Source organism: Mytilus trossulus, chromosome 13 (assembly GCF_036588685.1).
Source record: "Mytilus trossulus isolate FHL-02 chromosome 13, PNRI_Mtr1.1.1.hap1, whole genome shotgun sequence".
NCBI classification, from domain to species: domain Eukaryota; kingdom Metazoa; phylum Mollusca; class Bivalvia; order Mytilida; family Mytilidae; genus Mytilus; species Mytilus trossulus.
Genome location: NC_086385.1, coordinates 3,784,833 through 3,809,011, shown reverse-complemented (window position 1 = coordinate 3,809,011; position 24,179 = coordinate 3,784,833). Strand labels below are relative to the sequence as shown.

Sequence of the window (24,179 nt, the reverse complement as noted above, 5' to 3'; positions counted from 1 at the left end):
GATTTTGATCGTTAGTTTGACTTATTAAGGAAGATCGCTTGTCATGTTTTTTTTGTATTTTTTCAGATTTTCGGAATCCTCTGGTTTTATCCATTTGAAAGCCTTAACAAAATTTGCCCATTGACCCCCATTGTTCTGTATGGGGTTTTCATTGTTGAAGGCCGTACGGTTGCCTATAATTACTTACATCCACTTCATTTCAACTTTGGTGGATAATTGTCTCATTGGCTATCATACCTAGACTTCTTATTTTTATATAAAAAAACCAGTCCGTCCTACAAAAAATAGCAACAATAATGAAAGCTTTCATTTTTCAAATAATTAATAGTAATGTCAGTATATTATGGGTTTGACAAAATAACGCATGCTGATAATGAGGAGAAAGGAGGGGGGTATTTAGTGGGACATATATTTTTGTAAAATCATGCAAAAAAGAAAATCCAAGGAAATAAGAAAGAATGTAGAATTAAATGCAATGTATTATAATTATACACGTTCACAATGTCTTTTTAAATGAATTTGAACTGCAAACAAGCGGTTTTTTTATGACAAGATATAACTTCAAGTTATAATTGACGTTTACCGAGTTATATCTATAAATCAACTAAAAGATTTTAAAAATATCCATAGAGATGACTAGTCCTTTTAAAAATCCACTTCACCCTTCTGTTGTGAAAGGTTAACTTATAAGTATTACGTAAATCCTCTTCATACAAGATAGTTAATACTCATTCGGCAACCCTCGGTAGAATCCGATTCTCTCCTATCAGGGTACGGAATTGGCCGAATTGAGACGAATGAGTTACTTCTATCTCATCGTTATCAGATTTACCTGTTGGAGCCTCCGAGAAATTAAGTGATTACGTTACTTACATCCAGAAGACGTTATCAAATTAACCCGCGGGAGCCTCCGAGAAACTAAGTGATTACGATACAAATAATCCTTAAATCAAAAGAATGTTAAATTATCTAGTTACAGAATAATTCGGACATTATGATATCTCCGTGCTGGTAAGATTATTGTTTGTACAATCATGTTTATTTTCTTTGTTTTCAGAATGGTTTTTAGCAATGCTTAAAAACATGAAAATTAAGAATACAAGTATAGGAGAGGGTGCAAACTATGAGGTCCTACATTTCGATATACTTTATTGCTTAATGCCATGCATTTTTCTCTTTTGATTATAATTTCGAACCCCAGTATTCTGCATTGTTTATTTTCATGTAGATATTGCCTTTTTCTCTATTTCTTTTGCCCTTAATTCTATATATATATTGCCTACAATTCTTTATTCTGATAACCCCATCCGAACCCACATAAAGAGGAAATGATTTATTTTTAATTTAAAGTTTGGATTTAGTTGTTTTGTTCATTTACAGCTATTTTTCTAATGCATGTAGATGAAGACTTTTGTTAGCTTGCTTGCTTTGTTTGTATATTGTACAATTATATTGGGAATGTCCAATTGAATTTAAATATTATATATACATATGGGGAAATAATCCAAGCCGCCCATCCCCACTTTTAATCGGAGGGGCAGTAAGTGTTACCCAGGTCCGTCCTTCCGCCTGTCTGTCCGGTACGTCTCGAAAATTCATTTGGTTTCCGTTCTCGAACTTTAGTCTTCATAAGCCAAGTATTTTAAAAATTAAACACAATGCTTATTACCACAAAACATCGATAAAGTTCGAAATTGGGGGGGGGGGGGGGGGGGGGTCATTTTTACCATTCATGAGGAACGATCTTTTTTCGTTTCCGTTCTCTAACTTCAGGTTGTTAAACCAAATATTATGATACCTCTACACAATGGTTATTCACAAAATACAGACCAAGTTTAATATTGGGTTGCGTCACTCTTACCGTCTATGAGTTATATCCCTTTATAAACACAAAAATTGCTGAATATTTCGTTTCTGTTCTCCAACTTTAGATTGCCTCAAACAAATGTCATAACACGTATATACTATACGTATCACAACAAAACACAGACCAAGCTCTAAACCAGCGTTTTAAAGACCAACAAAATGCTGGCTTTTTTTTTATTTCCGTTCTCGAATCATTAAAATAAAATGTGGTAGGGTTTTCTTCAAGACAACTCTTCACAAGAGACCAGTGACACAGATATTAACAACTAAAGGCCATCGTACGGCCTTCAACAACAACGTGAATCCTGCAAGTGGATAGTTGACATATGCATATTTACAAGGTGGGGCATCTGTGGACCATAGACGAATTCTCCATCTTTTCCAAAATTATTCAGGAGGTACCTCCATTACTTTTACAAAACTTTGAATTTTTCGAAAAACTAAGGATTTTCTTACCCCAGGAGTAGATTACCTTAGCCGTATTTGGCACAACTTTTTTGAATTTTGGGTCCTCAATGCTCTTCAACTTTTTATTTGTTTGGCTTTTTAACTATTTTGATCTGAGCGTCACTAATGAGTCTTATGTAGACGAAACGCGCGTCTGGCGTATAAAATCATAATCCTGGTACTTTTGATAACGATTTACACCACTAGGTCGATGCCACTGCTGGTGGACGTTTCGTCCCCGAGGGTATCACTAGCCCAGTAGTCAGCACTTCGGTGTTGACATGAATATCAATTATATGGTCATTTTTATAAATTTTCTGTTTACAAAACTTTGAATTTTTCGAAAAACTAAGGATTTTCTTACCCCAGGAGTAGATTACCTTAGCCGTATTTCGCACAACTTTTTGGAATTTTGGGTCCTCAATGCTCTTCAACTTTTTATTTGTTTGGCTTTTTAACTATTTTGATCTGAGCGTCACTGATGAGTCTTATGTAGACGAAACGCGCGTCTGGCGTATAAAATTATAATCCTGGTACTTTTGATAACGATTTACTTACTATAGTACAAATTAAGTCACCATGTTGGCCATGGTATATATGAAGTATATGTATTCCTTGCATCTACTAAGTAAGCTGAACTGAAAAGACAAGTACACTAAGGGACGTATTATGCAAGCTGAACTGAAAGGATAGTACAATATGGGACGTATTTTGACCGATAATTATTTGAATTTTTGGTAGACACGATAAACAGTCATTTTACAAAAAGTAAAATTATATATAACAAACGAATGACACCTGTGACATAAATAAATGTTAAGCGACATATATATTTGGTAATTTATAGATAGATTATACACGATTTTATTAAGAGTCTCTAATGTTATCTTGTAAAGTACACGGATGTCTGTCAACCCAATGTTAGATAATGTTAGATTTAATGCAAGTCAACCCATTGAGCGATGGCAATTTGCATTTCGTTTTAAAATAATTCAATTAGTTATAATTCATAATTTATAAAACAAAATTATATTACATACTTCTTGACTTTAACCCTCTGTCAACGTGTAAATAATTGAGTAACACCAAAAGGGAGTACACCCCTAATTTATGGCGCCTTTGCTTTCTATGTTGAATTCCTCAATTTTAAGCAGGCAGCTCTTTAGTTTTAAGTCTAAATACCGTGACAATCAGTGCATGTCAAAGCAACACTGTATGGTGTCTTGTACTGAAAAAAATTCAACATACTTAAATTGCATATAAGAAAGAACTGGTTCCCCCTAACTTGGATGTACCAAAACAGGTACATCAGATCTGACAGGCAAAATGTACCCTCTTTTTAAATGTGGTGCAGTTTTTTTTTATATTCAAAATTATATAAGTCAAAAAGTTTTCTCCAATGATCACCAGTCCTTCAGCTTTCATTTGATACCAAAAATACCTAAATATTTGACATATTTTGAAAGTAACACTCATGCGTAGGAATTATATTGTGTTAAATATATACTACTTTTTGCTTTCTGGCCGGGCCTGAATTAGTGGTGTAACACCAACATACGTATCAGTGACGCTCGAATGAATACGGATATCAACGGGATCTAAATATCAATCAAACAAATACATTCTCATCAACAACGGGTGGGTAAATCTCTCATATTTTTATATTCCAATTAGATGATATGGCTGATTAACACATCTCTATAACAATATAAAAAAAGAAGGTGTGATATGATTGCCAATGAGACAACTCTCCACAAGAGACCAAACTGGCACAGAAATTAACAACTATAGATCACCGTAGTAGCAGTTTTACTATTAATTCGAACGTCGGTGTTCGGTGTGAGTCAATTCACCGTTTTAAGGCCGCACCTACATGTAGTACCTATAACGGTAACCTTTAAAATATTGTGACATGGATGAAGAGTTGTCTCATTGGAACTCATACCACATCTTCTTATATCTATTTAAAAGATAATTCATATAATTCATAAGAGAAGATATCTAATGAAGAAAACTAACATAAGATATTATAAACAATATATGATACATTTTATAAACTATAATTATGATATATCTTATAAATTATATGAGATATCTTACAATGTCTTATGTAAAAAATTAGATATGTCATATAATATATAACATATAAGAAATCTTGTTTTAATGAGATATGTGTATAACTAGTCTGAGTTGTCTTATATGTGTATAAGATATCATATAAAATATAGTGTGTTAGATATCCTCTATAGTTTATAAGATTTCTTATAAAGTATATAATAGATCATACCAGTGTTTTTTTTATCTACACATTCAGTAGAGGAGTAGCCATTTGAAGAAATATTATTTAAGAAAGTTAGTTCCTTTCGATATAGAAATAGATATAAGGAGATGTGGTATGAGTTTAGTTTAAGCATATCTATTTAAAGTGGATTGGGAAACAAGTTTTGCAACTTATATTAATCCCTTTCCACTTTGCGGGTGCGAGTGATGCCTTGTAGCGGTATAAGTCCGCTATTTTTCGATTTTACAAGGGTGTCTTTTACGTGCAAGAGACATGGCTCTCTTTTAACACGGGTCAGCCATTTATCGTCCCCTTCCGATGGACTATCATCGTTTCCTCAAACCATACTCGAAAATGGTGTCAAAAAAGAGCCGAGAATTAATTCCTTGACATTTTCATCCCGGAACGGGAATCGAACCAGGAACCTTTGTGTCCGATGCATATTTAGTATGAGTGCCAATGAGACAACTCTCCATCCATGTAACAATTTGTAAAAGCATTATAGGTCAAAGTACGGTCTTCAACACGGAACCTTGGCTCACACCGAACAGTAAGCTATAAAGCCCTCCCCCCAAAAAAAAAGAAATAAAAAGTTAAAAATTTAAATAAAAAATGTGTAAATGTTCTATGTGTTTGTTTTTTCTACATTAGTTAGAGGTATAGGGGGAGGGTTGAGATCTAAAAAAACATGTTTAACCCCGCGGCAATTTTGCGCCTGTCCCAAGTCAGGAGACTCTGGCCTTTGTTAGTCTTGTATGATTTTTTTTATATTTTAATTTCTTGTGTATAATTCGGAATTTAGTATGACGTCCATTATCACTGAACTAGTATAATACATATTTGTTTAGGGGGCCAGCTGAAGGACACCTCCGGGTGTGGGAGATTCTCGCTACATTGAAGACTCATTGGTGACCTTCGGTTGTTGTCTGCTCTAAGGCCGGGTTGTTGTCCCATTGACACATTCCTCATTTCCTTCTCAATTTTTATATACAGTTGTAGACACACATATGTGATCATCATTATTTGTGGTATATATCAAGTCATTGGGAAAGTCTATTTACTTTATAATAGGACCGACAAGAAAAAAGTTGTGCTAAGGGTTAATATTTCTCCCATAACTTGACTAAAGAAAGTAGGAAAATTGTGTAAGTTGGATTTGTTTTATCATTTTGCTAATTTGATTATTATCTTGGTATTACCAATGTTATTTCAACTGATCGGGCGGAGCTAGGTTTTAATTTGCATAAGGACAGTCTATTTGAAGATGTGTGTCATAAGGATGATTGGCGTTATAATTATTACTGATTTCTAATCACCTATCAGTGTCATGAAGGGAATTTACAAAAGAATTACTGTACACTTCATTGATGAGTTTATCCTAATACACCTATCTATAGATGGACTGGTTTATTGTGAGCGAACCGGTTAAACACCGCCCAGTCAAGTGAAATAAATTGAGTAATATAATGACCGCTTTGAATTCTGCCACGATTTGCTATCAAATATATAATTATCTTTTGGGTAGGAATTTTGAGGCGTGAAATATAATATTTTTGTTTGGCCTAAAGTGTTAAACTATCAATATCATATTCTTTAATTTTCGATTGAAACGAGGCGTAAATTTACTTTATGCCAAATATATTATATAACATTTCTAACTAAATGGCCGAAATTCATTGACTTTGACGCTAGACAAATATTATTTATCGATGTAAATATTTCTCAATTTAACTGTACTTTTATCATGCATATCGCTTCAATTGTTTGCACCTGACACGTGTCTAAGTCAGGAATCTGATGTTTAGTACTTGTCGTTTGTTCATGTGGTTCATGAGTGTTTCTCGTTTCTCGTTTTTTATATAGATTAGACCCTTGTTTTTCCCGTTCGAATGGTTTTACACCAAGTCTAGTCATTTTGGGGCCCTTTATAGCTTGCTGTTCAGTGTGAGACAAGGCTTCGTGTTGTATACCGTACCTTGACCTATACTGGTTTACTTTTATGAAATGTGACTTGGATGGAAAGTTGTCTCATTTTTTTATATCTTCTTATATCTATATATGAGTTCTATTCTGACAATACATTGATTTGATCATTTGTGTTACTAGTATAGTATTACTTAATTATTTTATATTCCACAGTAATTTTAAACTTCGCCACCCCGCGACCCAATATATCTTTTATGTGTTAATGCTAATGTTTCTCATTCGTGTCTTTATGTGTTTACAAAAGAGGGACGAAAGATACCAGAGGGAGAGTGAAATTTCAGTCTGTAAAACCTATTCAGACCCTCATATTACTTAATAATTATCAATAATTTAGTGTGCTAAATGTTTTGAAAAATGCGAATTGATTCAACATTGAAGGACCATCACGTACAGTCTTCGAGACACAATCTCACTGCTGGGCAAATGGACTCAGTTACATGTATGACCCCCCTCCCCCCCCCCCCCCCATCACAGTTTTCGAGACACAATCTCACTGCTGACCAAATGGACTCAGATACATGTATGACCCCTCCGCCCAATCACAGTCTTCGAGACACAATCTCACAACTGACCAAATGGACTCAGATACATGTATGACCCTCCCCCCATCACAGTCTTCGAGACACAATCTCACAGCTGACCAAATGGACTCAGATACATGTATAACCCCCCCCCCCTCCCCCATCACAGTCTTCGAGACACAATTTCACTGCTGACCTAATGGACTCAGTTACATGTATGACCCTCCATCACAGTCTTGGAGACACAATCTCAATGCTGACCAAATGGGCTCAGATTCATGTATGACCCCTCCGCCCCATCACAGTCTTCGAGACACTATCTCACAACTGACCAACCAAATGGACTCAGATACATGTATGACCCCTCCCTCCCCCATCACAGTCTTCGAGACACAATCTTACAGCTGACCAAATGGACTCAGATACATGTATGACCCCTCCCCCCATCACAGTCTTCAAGACACAATCTCACTGCTGACCAAATGGACTCAGATACATGTATGACCCCTCCCCTTCCCATCACAGTCTTCGAGACACAATCTGACAACTGACCAAATGGACTCAGAAACATGCATGACCCCTCCCCTATCACAGTTTTCGAGTAACAATCTCACTGCTGATCAAATGGACTCAGATACATGTATGACCCCTCCCTCTCCAATCACAGTCTTCAAAACACAATCTCACAGCTGACCAAATGGACTCAGATACATGTATGACCCCTTCCCCATCACAGTCCTCGAGAAACAATCTCACAACTGACCAACCAAATGGACTCAGATACATGTATGACCCCGCATCACAGTCTACGAGACACAATCTCACTGCTGACCAAATGGACTCAGATACATGTATGATCCCTCCCCCATCACAGTCCTCGAGACACAATCTCACAACTGACCAAATAGACTCAGATACATGTATGACCCCTCCCCCATCACAGTCTTCGAGACACAATCTCATAAGTGACCAACAAAATGGACTCAGATACATGTATGACCCCTCCCCTCCCCCCATCAGAGTCTTCCAGACACAATCTCACAGCTGACCAAATGGACTCAGATACATGTATGATCTCTCCCCCATCACAGTCTTCAAGACACAATCTCACTGCTGACCAAATGGACTCAGATACATTTATGACCTCTCCCCCTCCCATCACAGTCTTCGAAACACAATCTGACAACTGACCAAATGGACTCAGAAACATGCATGACCCCTCCCCCATCACAGTCTTCAAGACACAATCTCACAACTGACCAAATGGACTCAGATACATGTACGATCCCTCCCCCCATCACAGTCTTCGAGACACAAACTCACAATTGACCAAATGGACTCAGATACATGTATGATCCCTCCCCCCATCACAGTCTTCGAGACACAAACTCACAATTGACCAAATGGACTCAGTTACATGTATGACCCTCCATCACAGTCTTGGAGACACAATCTCAATGCTGACCAAATGGACTCAGATTCATGTATGACCCCTCCGCCCCATCACAGTCTTCGAGACACTATCTCACAACTGACCAACCAAATGGACTCAGATACATGTATGACCCCTCCCTCCCCCATCACAGTCTTCGAGACACAATCTTACAGCTGACCAAATGGACTCAGATACATGTATGACCCCTCCCCCCATCACAGTCTTCAAGACACAATCTCACTGCTGACCAAATGGACTCAGATACATGTATGACCCCTCCCCATCCCATCACAGTCTTCGAGACACAATCTGACAACTGACCAAATGGACTCAGAAACATGCATGACCCCACCCCTATCACAGTTTTCGAGTAACAATCTCACTGCTGATCAAATGGACTCAGATACATGTATGACCCCTCCCTCTCCAATCACAGTCTTCAAAACACAATCTCACAGCTGACCAAATGGACTCAGATACATGTATGACCCCTTCCCCATCACAGTCCTCGAGACACAATCTCACAACTGACCAAATAGACTCAGATGCATGTATGACCCCTCCCCCATCACAGTCTTCGAGACACAATCTCATAAGTGACCAACAAAATGGACTCAGATACATGTATGACCCCTCCCCTCCCCCCATCACAGTCTTCGAGACACAATCTCACAGCTGACTAAATGGACTCAGATACATGTATGATCCCTCCCCCATCACATACTTCAAGACACAATCTCACTGCTGACCAAATGGACTCAGATACATGTATGACCTCTCCCCCTCCCATCACAGTCTTCGAAACACAATCTGACAACTGACCAAATGGACTCAGAAACATGCATGACCCCTCCCCCATCACAGTCTTCAAGACACAATCTCACAACTGACCAAATGGACTCAGATACATGTACGATCCCTCCCCCATCACAGTCTTCGAGACACAAACTCACAATTGACCAAATGGACTCAGATACATGTATGATCCCTCCCCCATCACAGTCTTCGAGACACAATCTCACAACTGACCAAATGGACTCAGATACATGTATGATCCCTCCATCACAGTCTTCCAGACACAATCTCACAACTGACCAAATGGACTCAGATACATATATGACCCCTCCCTACATCACAGTCTTCGAGACACAATCTCACAACTGACCAAATGGACTCAGATACATGTATGACCCCTCCCCACAACACTGTATCGGGCCACTATCTCACAACTGACCATATTGACTCAGATACATATATATTCACTCCCCCCATCACAGTCTTCGAGACACAATCTCACAACTGACCAAATAGACTCAGATACATGTATAACCCCCATCACAGTCTTCGAGACACAATCTCACTGCTGACCAAATGGACTCAGTTACATGTATGACCCCCCTCCCCCATCACAGTCTTCGAGACACAATCTCACTGCTGACCAAATGGACTCAGATACATGTATGACCCCTCTGCCCCATCACAGTGTTCGAGACACAATCTCACAGCTGACCAAATGGACTCAGATACATGTATAACCCCCCATCACAGTCTTCGAAACACAATCTCACTGCTGATCAAATGGACACAGTTACATGTGTGACCCCCCCCCCCCCCCCCCCCCCCCATCACAGTCTTCGAGACACAATCTCACAACTGACCAAATAGACCCAGATGCATGTATGACCCCTCCTCAATCACAGTCTTCAAAACACAATCTCACAACTGACCAACCAAATGGACTCAGATACATGTATGACCCCTCCCCTCCCCAATCACAGTCTTTGAGACACAATCTGACAGCTGACCAAGTGGACTCAGATGCATGTATGACCCCTCTCCCAATCACAGTTCTCGAGACACAATCTCACAACTGACCAAATAGACTCAGATACATGTATGACCCCTCCCCCATCACAGTCTTCGAGACACAATCTCACAACTGACCAAATAGACTCAGATACATGTATGACCCCTCCCCCATCACAGTCTTCGAGACACAATATCACAACTGACCAAATGAAATCAAATACATGTATGACCCCTCCCCACATCACAGTATCGGGACACAATCTCACAACTGACCAAATGGACTCAGAAACATGCATGACCCCTCGAGCTCCCCATCACCGTCTTCAAGACACATTCTCACAACTGACCAAATGGACTCAGATACATGTATGATCCCTCCCCCTACACAGTCTTCGAGACACAATCTCACAACTGACCAAATGGACTCAGATACATGTATGATCCCTCCCCCTACACAGTCTTCGAGACACAATCTCACAACTGACCAAATGGACTCAGATACATGTATGATCCCTCCCCCATTACAGTCTTCGAAACACAATCTCACAACTGACCAAATGAAATCAAATACATGTATGACCCCTCCCCACATCACAGTATCGGGACACAATCTCACAACTGACCATATTGACTCAGACACATGTATGATCCCTCCCCCATCACAGTCTTCGAGACACAATCTCACAACTGACCAAATGGACTCAGATACATATATAACCTCCATCACAGTCTTCGAGACACAATATCACTGCTGACCAAATGGACTCAGTTACATGTATGATCCCCCCTCCCCATCACAGTCTTCGAGACACAATCTCACAGCTGACCAAATGGACTCAGATACATGTATGACCCCTCCCCCATCACAGTCTTCGAGACACAATATCACAACTGACCAACCAAATGGACTCAGATACATGTATGACCCCTCTCCTCCTCCATCACAGTCTTCGAGGCACAATCTCACAGCTGACCAAATGGACTCAGATACATGTATGACCCCTCCCCCCATCACAGTCTTCAAGACACAATCTCACTGCTGACCAAATGGACTCAGATACATGTATGACCCCTCCCCTTCCCATCACAGTCTTCGAGACACAATCTGACAACTGACCAAATGGACTCAGAAACATGCATGACCCCTCCCCATCACCGTCTTCAAGACACAATCTCACAACTTACCAAGTGGACTCAGATACATGTATGATCCCTCCCCCCTACACAGTCTTCGAGACACAATCTCACAACTGACCAAATGGACTCAGATACATCTATGATCCCTCCCCCATTACAGTCTTCGAAACACAATCTCACAACTGACCAAATGGACTCAGATACATGTATGATCCCTCCCCCATTACAGTCTTCGAAACACAATCTCACAACTGACCAAATGAAATCAAATACATGTATGAACCCTCCCCAAATCACAGTATCGGGACACAATCTCACAACTGACCATATTGACTCAGACACATGTATGATCCCTCCCCCATCACAATCTTCGAGACACAATCTCACAACTGACCAAATGGACTCAGATACATGTATAACCTCCATCACAGTCTTCGAGACACAATATCACTGCTGACCAAATGGACTCAGTTACATGTATGATCCCCCCTCCCCATCACAGTCTTCGAGACACAATCTCACAGCTGACCAAATGGACTCAGATACATGTATGACCTTTCCCCTATCACAGTCTTCGAGACACAATCTCACAATTGACCAACCAAATGGACTCAGATACATGTATGACCCCTCTCCTCCCCCATCACAGTCTTCGAGACACAATCTCACAGCTGACCAAATGGCCTCATATACATGTATGACCCCTCCCCCCACCACAGTCTTCAAGAAAATTTCTCACTGCTGAGCAAATGGACTCAGATACATTTATGACCCCTACCCTTCCCATCACAGTCTTCGAGACACAATCTGACAACTGACCAAATGGACTCAGAAACATGCATGACCCCTCCCCCATCACCGTCTTCAAGACACAATCTCACAACTGACCAAATGGACTCAGATACATGTATGATCCGTCCCCCATCACAGTCTTCGAGACACAATCTCACAACTGACCAAATGGACTCAGATACATGTACGATCCCTCCCCCATCACAGTCTTCGAGAAACAAACTCAAAATTGACCAAATGGACTCAGATACATGTATGATCCCTCCCCCATCACAGTCTTCGAAACACAATCTCACAACTGACCAACCAAATGGACTCAGATACATGTATGACCCCTCTCCTCCCCCATCACAGTCTTCGAGACACAATCTCACAGCTGACCAAATGGACTCAGATACATGTATAACCTCCATCACAGTCTTCGAGACACAATATCACTGCTGACCAAATGGACTCAGTTACATGTATGATCCCTCCCCCATCACAGTCTTCGAGACACAATCTCACAACTGACCAAATGGACTCAGATACATGTATAACCTCCATCACAGTCTTCGAGACACAATATCACTGCTGACCAAATGGACTCAGTTACATGTATGATCCCCCCTCCCCATCACAGTCTTCGAGACACAATCTCACAGCTGACCAAATGGACTCAGATACATGTATGACCTTTCCCCTATCACAGTCTTCGAGACACAATCTCACAATTGACCAACCAAATGGACTCAGATACATGTATGACCCCTCTCCTCCCCCATCACAGTCTTCGAGACACAATCTCACAGCTGACCAAATGGCCTCATATACATGTATGACCCCTCCCCCCACCACAGTCTTCAAGAAAATTTCTCACTGCTGAGCAAATGGACTCAGATACATTTATGACCCCTACCCTTCCCATCACAGTCTTCGAGACACAATCTGACAACTGACCAAATGGACTCAGAAACATGCATGACCCCTCCCCCATCACCGTCTTCAAGACACAATCTCACAACTGACCAAATGGACTCAGATACATGTATGATCCGTCCCCCATCACAGTCTTCGAGACACAATCTCACAACTGACCAAATGGACTCAGATACATGTACGATCCCTCCCCCATCACAGTCTTCGAGAAACAAACTCAAAATTGACCAAATGGACTCAGATACATGTATGATCCCTCCCCCATCACAGTCTTCGAAACACAATCTCACAACTGACCAAATGGACTCAGATACATGTATGATCCCTCCATCACAGTCTTCCAGACACAATCTCACAACTGACCAAATGGCTCAGATACATGTACGATTCCTCCCCCATCACAGTCTTCGAGAAACAAACTCAAAATTGACCAAATGGACTCAGACACATATATGACCCCTCCCTACATCACAGTCTTCGAGACACAATCTCACAACTGAACAAATGGACTCAAATACATGTCTGACCCCTCCCCACATCACAGTATCGGGACACGATCTCACAACTGACCATATTGACTCAGACACATGTATGATCCCTTCCCCCATCACAGTCTTCGAGACACAATCTCACAACTGACCAAATGGACTCAGATACATGTATAACCCCCCATCACAGTCTTCGAGACACAATCTCACTGCTGACCAAATGGACTCAGTTACATGTATGACCCCCGCCCCCCATCACAGTCTTCGGGACACAATCTCACAGCTGACCAAATGGACTCAGATAAATGTATGACCCCTCCCCCATCACAGTCTTCGAGACACAATCTCACTGCTGATCAAATGGACTCAGATATATGTAAGACCCTCCCCCTCCCATCACAGTCTTCGAGACACAATCTGACAGCTGACTAAATGGACTCAGATACATGTATGACCCCTCCCCCATCACAGTCCTCGAGACACAATCTCACAACTGACCAAATAGACTCAGAAACATGTATGACCCCTCCCCCATCACAGTTTTCGAGACACAATCTCACAACTGACCAACCAAATGGACTCAGATACATGTATGACCTCTCCCCCATCACAGTCCTCGAGACACAATCTCACAACTGACCAAATAGACTCAGATACATGTATGACCCCTCTCCCATCACAGTCTTCGAGACACAATCTCACAACTGACCAACCAAATGGACTCATATACATGTATGACCCCCAATCACAGTCTTCGAGACACAATCTCACTGCTGACCAAATGGACTCAGATACATGTATGACCCCTCCCCCCATCACAGTCCCCGAGACACAATCTCACAACTGACCAAATAGACGCAGATACATGTCTGACCCCTCCCCCATCACAGTCTTCGAGTCACAATCTCACAACTGACCAACCAAATGGACTCAGATACATGTATGACCCCTCCCCTCCCCCAATCACATTCTTCGAGACACAATCTCACAGCTGACCAAATGGACTCAGATACATGTATGACCCCTCCCCCCATCACAGTCTTCAAGACACAATCTCACAACTGACAAAATGGACTCAGATACATGTATGATCCCTCCATCACAGTCTTCCAGACACAAGCTCACAACTGACCAAATTGACTCAGATACATGTATGATCCCTCCCACCATCACAGTCTTTGAGACACAATCTCACAACTGACCAAATGGACTCAGACACATGTATGACACCCTTCCATCACAGTCTTCGAGACACAATTTCACAGCTGATCAAATGGACTCAGATACATATATGACCCCTACCCCCTCACAGTCTTCGAGACACAAACTCACAACTGACCAAATGTACTCAGATACATGTATGATCCCTCCCCCAACACAGTCTTCAAAACACAATCTCACAACTGACCAAATGGACTCAGATACATGTATAACCCCCATCACAGTCTTCGAGACACAATCCAGAGCTGATCAAATGGACTCAGATATATTTATGACACCTCCCCCATCACAGTCTTCGAGACACAATCTCACAGCTGTCCAGATGGACTCAGATACATGTATGACAACTCCCCCAACCCTATCACAGTCTTCGAGACACAATCTCACAACTGACCAAATGGACTCAGATACATGTATGACCCCTCCCCACATCACAGTATCGGGACACAATCTCACAATTGACCATATTGACTCAGATACATTTATGATCCCTCCCCCAATACAGTGTTCGAGACACAATCTCACAACTGACCAAATGAACTCAGATACATGAATGACCCCTCCCCATCACAGTCTTCGAGTCACAATCTCACAACTGACCAAATGGACTCAGATACATGTATGACCCCTTCCCATCACAGTCTTCGAGACACAATCTCAGAGCTGATCAAATGGACTTAGATACATGTATAGTCTCTCCCCCATCACAGTCTGTGAGACACAATCTCACAACTGACCAAATGGACTTAGATACATGTATAACCCCTCCCCCATCACAGTCTTCGAAACACAATCTCACAGCTGTTCAGATGGACTCAGATACATGTACATGTATGACAACTCCCCCCACCCTATCACAGTCTTCAAGACACAATTTCACAACTGACAAAATGGACTCAGATACATGTATGACCCCTCCCCACATCACAGTATCGGGACACAATCTCACAACTGACCATATTGACTCAGATACATGTATGATCCCTCCCCCAATACAGTCTTCGAGACACAATCTCACAACTTACCAAATGGACTCAGATACATGTATGAACCCTCTCCATCACAGTCTTCGAGACACAATCTCAGAGCTGATCAAATGGACTCAGATACATGTATGACCGCCCCCTATCACAGTCTTCGAGACACAATTTCACAAAATATGTTTAAGCTGGCCGCTATTTTGCGCCTGTCCCAATTCAGGAACCTCTAGCCTCTGTTAGTCTTGCATGTTGCTTTTTTTTATTTTTTTTTATTTATTTCATTCGTATGTTTCTGAGTTGTGGGGACGTCAATTTTCGCTGAACAAGTACACATTTTTGTTTAAGAGCCAACTGAGCCCGACTCGGGAACGGGATTTGTTCGCCGTGATGAAGACCCTCAGAGTGAAGACCCATTATTAGATTTGTTTTGTTTTCTGCTCTTTGGTAGCGTTGTTGTCTCTATCAATTAACATAAGCTTCTATTCTCAATTTTATTTGATATATATTCAGGTTATCTAACATTCATTTCGCTGTTGAAGTTAACACAATCTCACAACTGACCAACCAAATGGACTCATATACATGTATGACCCTTCCACTCCCCCCATCACAGTCTTCGAGACACAATCTCACAGCTGACCAAATGGACTTAGATACATGTATGATCCCTCCCCCCCCCCATCACAGTCTTCAAGACACAATCTCACAACTGACCAAATGGACTCAGATACATGTATGATCCCTCCCCCCATCACAGTCTTCGAGACACAATCTCACAACTGACCAAATGGACTCAGATGCATGTATGATCCCTCCCCCATTACAGTCTTCGAAACACAATCTCACAACTGACCAAATGAACTCAGATACATGTATGATCCCTCCATCACAGTCTTCGAGACACAATCTCACAACTGACCAAATGGACTCAGATACATGTATCATCCCTCCATCACAGTCTTCCAGACACAATCTCACAACTGACGAAATGGACTCAGATACATATATGACTTCTCCCTACATCACAGTCTTCGAGACACAATCTCACAACTGACCAAATGGACTCAGATACATGTATGACCCCCTTCCATCACATTCTTCGAGACACAATCTCACAGCTGATCAAATGGACTCAGATACATATATGACCACTACCCCCCCCCACAGTCTTCGAGACACAATCTCACAACTGACCAAATGTACTCAGATACATGTATGATCCCTCCCCCAACACAGTCTTCAAAAAACAATATCACAACTGACCAAATGGACTCAGATACATTCATGACCCCTTCCCCATCACAGTCTTCGAGACACAATCTCATAGCTGATCAAATGGACTCAGATATATGTATGACCCCTCCCCCATCACAGTCTTCGAGACACAATCTCACAACTGACCAAAGGGACTCAGATACATGTATGACCGCCCCCTCCCCCCCCCCCCCCCAATCACAGTCTTCGAGACACAATCTAAGCTGACCAAATGGACTCAGATACATGTATGACCGCCCCCCTTCACAGTCTTCGAGAGACAATCTCACAACTGACCAAATGGACTCAGATACATGTATGAGACCCTTCAATCACAGTCTTCGAGACACAATCTCACAGCTGATCAAATGGACTCAGATACATATATGACCCCTACCCCCTCACAGTCTTCGAGACACGATCTCACAACTGACCAAATGTACTCAGATACATGTATGATCCCTCCCCCAACACAGTCTTCAAAACACAATCTCACAACTGACCAAATGGATTCAGATCTATGTATGACACCTCCTCCATCACAGTCTTCTAGACACTATCTCACAACTGACGAAATGGACTCAGATACATGTATGACCCCTCCCCCAATCACAGTCTTCGTGACACAATGTCACAACTGACCAAATGGACTCAGATACATGTATAACTCCCAATCACAGTCTTCGAGACACAATCTCACAACTGACCAAATATACTCAGATACATGTATGACCTCTCCCCCATTCATCACAGTCTTCAAGACACAATCTCATAACTGACCAAATGGACTTAGATACATGTATGATCCCTCCCCCAACACAGTCTTCGAGACACAATCTCACAACTGACCAAATAGACTCAGATACATGTATGACCCCTCCCCTATTACAGTCTTCGAGACACAATCTCACAACTGACCAAATGGACTTAGATACATGTATGACCCCTCCCCCATCACAGTCTTCGAGACACAATCTCACAGCTGTCCAAATGGACTCAGATATATGTATGACCCCTCCCCCACCCTATCAAAGTCTTCGAGACACAATCTCACAACTGACCAAATGGACTCAGATACATGTATGACCCCTCCCCACATCACGGTATCGGGACACAATCTCACAACTGATCATATTGACTCAGATACATGTATGATCCCTCCCCCAACACAGTCTTCGAGACACAATCTCACAACTGACCAAATGGACTCAGATACATGTATGACCCCTCCCCACATCACAGTATCGGGACACAATCTCACAACTGACCATATTGACTCAGATACATGTATGATCCCTCCCCCAATACAGTCTTCGAGACACAATCTCACAACTGACCAAATGGACTCAGATACATGAATGACCCCTCCCCCATCACAGTCTTCGAGACACAATCTCACAACTGACCAAATGGACTCAGATGCATGTATGAACCCTCCCCATCACAGTCTTCGAGACACAATCTCAGAGCTGATCAAATGGACTCAGATACATGTATGACCACCCCCCCCCCCTATCACAGTCTTCGAGACACAATTTCACAAAATATGTTTAACCTGGCTGCTATTTTGCGCCTGTCCCAATTCAGGAACCTCTAGCCTCTGTTAGTCTTGTATGTTGTTTTTTTTTTTTTTTTTTATTTCATTCGTATGTTTCAGAGTTGTGGGGACGTCAATTTTCGCTGAACAAGTACACATTTTTTTTTAAGAGCCAACTGAGCCCGACTCGGGAACGGGATTTGTTCGCCGTGATGAAGACCCTCAGAGTAAAGACCCATTGGTAGATTTGTGTTGTTTTCTGCTCTTTGGTAGCGTTGTTGTCTCTTTCAATTAACATAAGTTTCCATTCTCAATTTTATTTGATATATATTCAGGTTATCCGCTCTTACATTCCTTTCGCTGTTGGAGTTAACCTGTGGAAGACAGACAGCACTATTGATCATTGATGTTCAAAACTGTTTCCTACCTGGCGGGAGTCTAGCGGTAACAGGAGGTGATCAGGTGATACCAGTTATAAACAATATCCGGTCGGAATATAAAGCAAACATTTCATTGGTGGTTTTGTCACAAGACTGGCATTGCAGTGACCACATCTCGTTTAAGTCTCAGCATAAAAGTGCCGGTCCAGTCATTCAGCTTTCGTATGATAAATCAGGTAGCAATAAAAAAAAATTATTACTGTTAAAGAGGGGCGAATGATACCAAAGAGATATTCAAACTCATAAGCCGAAAATAAACTCAAAAACGTTAATTCATAAAACAGAAAAAGACCAACAGACAAATATTAAAAACTACATAAAAAATAAGACTGATCAAAACGAACCCCACACAAAATGGGGTCGATCTCAGGTGCACTTGAAGGGTAAACAGATCAACAGAAATGTGTTAACGAAAATAAAGATAAGCATTTTAAATTTCAGTATCAATTTGTTAGCAGTATTTTCGGATATCACAATAATTAATCTATTTTTTTTTTTTGCGATGTACGACAATGGGAATAATAAACACGCAGAATTTTCTGAATTGAATTCTATAATATTTTAACAAAATATATTTGACAATATTTAAAAAAAAGGTCCATGAACATTTCAGGATAACACTTAAGATTTTTTTCCTTCAAATGTTTTTGAGGTGGTACATACAACTACAGGGAGCTAACTCTGTAAATATCAGCTAGGCCTTTTAATCGCATTCTATTGTTAATGAAACATTAAGCTTCTCAATAATCAACGAGTCTCTGTCAAACTGCTATATATTCAATAAAATGATTAGTTAGTATCCTGAATGAAGTGTGAGGTTGGATCTTTTTTTGTCAAAGGGTCAATGTAAATACTTTGTCAACATTTTTGAGAATAAATCTAGCCAAATTAATTTTATTAAAGTGTTTTGTACCTCCTTGGAACAAAATCACAATATGAACTCCCAATCAGCCTTGATCCGTAGTAATTGAGTTCACCATTGCTTTCTGATTGTGTTAATTTTCTGGCTAGACTGTTTTTCGTATTTAAATCTTTCTTTGTTTTAGTGCTAATCTGTTGTTTTGTTTTCTATGACTTGTGATATCAAATTGCCATTTGAGTAATCATATCTATTTATACATTTAATTAGGTCCCTATGTGATGACAATAACAACTGCACTGACGTGGTATACAATCTTACTCAACACCTGTGTTTTGTTTCCTCCAACACGTGATTTCAGATTGCCATTTGAGTAATTTATATCTATTCATATATTTAATTAGGTTTCCTATGTGATGAAAACAACAATAACTGCACTGAAGTGGCATACAATCTAACTCAGGGACTGTGTTTTGTTTCCTCCAACATGTGATTTCAAATTGCCATTTGAGTAATTCATATCTATTTATACATTTAATTAGGTTCCCTATGTGATGAAAACAACAACTGCACTGAAGTGGCATACAATCTTACTCAACGACTGTGTTTTGTTTCCTCCAACCATGTGATTTCAAATTGCTATTTGAGTCATTCATATCTACTTATACATTTAATTAGGTTCCCTTTGTGATGGTAACAACAATAACTGCACTGAAGTGTCATACAATCTTACTCAACACCTGTGGCCAGATCATTGTGTTATGAACACTCCATCAGCTAATTTTTCACTAAACTTGACCCTTGAGCCATCTGACCTTGTTATTAGAAAAGGATATAACTGCAAGGTAAGTACTTCATCAGCTTACTTTTCATTAAACTTGATTCATGAGCCATCTGACCTTGTTATTAGAAAGGGATATAACTGCAAGGTTTGTACTTCATCAGCTTACTTTTTACTAAATTTGACTCATGAGCCATCTGACCTTGTTATTAGAAAAGGATATAACTGCAAGGTTAGTACTTCATAAGTTGTCCGTTACTTTGTCCCTACCAAATCTACTAGAAAAGGATATAAATGCAAGATTAGTAATTCATAAGTTGTCCGTTGCTCTATCCCGTCACAATCTCATAATGTCACGTTAATAAAGGCCATCATTAAAGTATACCAACACATGGAATGTATTATACTTACTTAGTATTAGTCTAGATTAATTGAAATCATGCTGTCAATCTCTTACTTAGTCTAGTACTTCCATATAACAATTATTGTATGCTTCAGGAAGTACACCATTGCTTTTTATGTTAAATTCCTCTATTTCAAACAGACACACCTCTTTTGTTTTGAGTTCAAATAAAGTGGCAATGATTACATGTCAAAGCAACACTTTATGGTGACTTGTACTGAAAAAATCAGCATACGTTTAATGGCATATAAGAAAGAACTGATCCCCGGAACTTCGAATTTACCAAAACAGGTACTTCAGATCTGACAAACAGGCAAAATGAACCCCCTTTTAAAAAATTGATGCAGTTATTTTACTATACAAAAATTAAAATTCAAAAAGTGTTTTACAATGATCACCAGTCCTTCAGCTTTCATTTGATACCAAAAATACTTAAATATTTTACATATTTTGAAAGTTACACTCATGCGTAGGAACTATTTTGTGTTAAATATGTACTACTTCCTGGTATGTGCTTTCTGGCTGGGCCCGAATTAGTGGTGTAACGCCTATAACAGAACCAAAGTTGCTATATTGACTTCAGCTTTACTTTTTTCATTCTATGATCTATTTCAAGCAATAAAAAACATATAAAGCTTTAGTCCAAACACTATTTTACCTATTTTAAGCTCAAATTGGACTGGTAGTAACATATGAGTTATTCAAAGCATAGCCGTAGCTCCATCAGTAGAGCACAAAACTACTAATAAATGATGGTTTTGAATAAAGGGTTCGAATCTCGCTCAGATTATTTGCATTTTTTTGTGTTGTTATAGGTTTTTATATATTTTTTCGATTGTTTGCTTAATTCATAGTCACTATGGTTCGTTTTGACTATATAGTTTACTAGTACATCATTTTAAATGTATCAAAGAAAAAAATAATGTATCGCTTATTGTGTACATTCCTATGACTGTCCATATTCTTGACATGTGTTTACATTTATTACATATATTCAAGGACCAACTGCCGTCAAACTGATGTAGGTGCCTGTACATAACCAATAACACGAGAATTAATTCTATAGCAATGAAGCCTACATGTTGCGAGTGTAATATACACATAACTTAAAATCAGGCAATTGTAGACAAGTTTCAAAACAACACAAACAATTTTTCGAAACCTTTTTTGAACATGGTATTATATGTAACAAATGCAGTCAACAACAATTTTGTCGCCAATTCACAAACTGTAAAGGTACTAGTACTGAAATTGTTACCACCGTCCCTACACCGGTACCTAAGTCATCCGAAAATAAAACAACACAACAGAACAAATCAATTACACTACAAATCGTGATTGTAGGTAAAACATCAAGAAGCTGTTGCCATGTGATTATGGACTTTCCCAATTGATCTTCCTCTAAGTTCAGTATTTTTGTGATTTTACTTTTTGCATGTATCACAACGAAGAAACGATTTGTTAAAATGACAGAAAAGGCAATATAACATGTGTAAGTAACACAGGGTGATCTATGACCAACTGATGTAAGATGTTCTCGGGTAAAAATATATACATGTATTATCTTATCTTATCTTATAGACGATAAAACATTAAAAGTCCAGAACACATACATATATATATATATATACATATACATTCAGAATGAGAAAATCACGATTTGAATTTGTTCGACATTATTTGGCTCCTTGACAAGTTACGTGTTATGGCACCTTGCATAAATGATGTTAATAATACAATAAAATCAATATTAAAAAAATCAATAGTCTTGGCCTTGTTTTTGTAGGAATACCTGTTCAAGGTATGAACATAGATGATGTGACGTATTTTCATGAAACTATAATTAGCATCTATCGGTCTATTCAAAACATGATTTACCTATCTTATCGAATGAAACAAATTTCCGGCAAATTAGCTCTACCTCTTTGACTAATTTTCAATGGAATAGGTACATCTTCTAAAAATTGAATTTCTGATGATTCTCTGTAATAGGAAGTACACTACAAATTCAAGGCCCCATTGCTTTCTATGTACCAACACAGGTACTTCAGATTTTACAAACAGTCAAAATGTACCCTCTTTTTAAAACTTGATGCAGTTATTTTAATATTCAAAAATTAAAATTCAAAAAGTGTTCTACAATGATCACCAGTCCTTCAGCTTTCATTTTATACCAAAAATACCTAAATATTCTACATGTTTTGAAAGTTACACTCATGCATAAGAACTATTTTGTGTTAAATGTGTACTATTTTCTGGTATGTGCTTTCTGGCCGGGCCCGAATTAGTGGTGGTACACCTTCATATAATCAGGTCACTTTAAACATCAGTTTTTAATATAGTGAGGAGACAAAGAACACAGAAATTTGTTTTACTTTTTATATTTATGACTATTACATGTGTTTATGGTTAGACATGAACACAACAATAACATTTAAAAAGAAATAAAATGAATTATAAGAAATATAAAAAAAAAATTCTACATTAAAAAAGTATTTGATTTTGTTGTGTTTTATTTAGGTAGATTCTTATTCTGCGTTTTACGACAATGGCGGTTTCCATCATACAGAATTGCACGATAAGCTCCAGGAAGTTGGTATAGACGCTTTAATCATAACAGGACTGGCACGTGATTACTGTGTTTACTATACAGCAATGGATGCTAAAAAACTGGGTGTGTGTGATTTTCACTTCTAATTATTGTACCGTTGAGGGGAAGGGGGAGAATAAAATGAAATGTTCATAGTTTCTGAAATGTTAGCAAAACTGTTGCAAATCAATGCACATTTTAAAAAATCGTGGCATATTTAAATGTAAGCTCGTTAATAGAGATGTTTTGAATGTGTCACTGTGAATCTTTTAACTATTTAGGAGCACTTGAGATCACCCCTAGTTTTTGGTGGGGTTCGTGTTGTTTATTCTTTAGTTTTCTATGTTGTATCATGTGTACTATTGTTTGTCTGTTTGTCTTTTTCAGTTTTAGCCATGACGTTGTCAGTTTATTTTCGATTTATTAGATTGACT

General features: G+C 39.4%; 1 protein-coding gene across 1 annotated transcript; it reads left to right on the top strand.

Moving 5' to 3' along the window:
- The first annotated feature begins 954 nt into the window (after positions 1–954).
- On the top strand, positions 955–22,175 carry LOC134695343 (nicotinamidase-like). Its single transcript, XM_063556566.1, has 4 exons — positions 955–1,011; positions 19,008–19,288; positions 20,650–20,816; positions 22,155–22,175. The coding sequence occupies exons 1-4, from the start codon at positions 995–997 to the stop codon at positions 22,173–22,175; spliced, it is 486 nt and encodes a 161-aa protein (XP_063412636.1). The 5' UTR covers positions 955–994.
- The last annotated feature ends 2,004 nt before the right edge of the window (positions 22,176–24,179 follow it).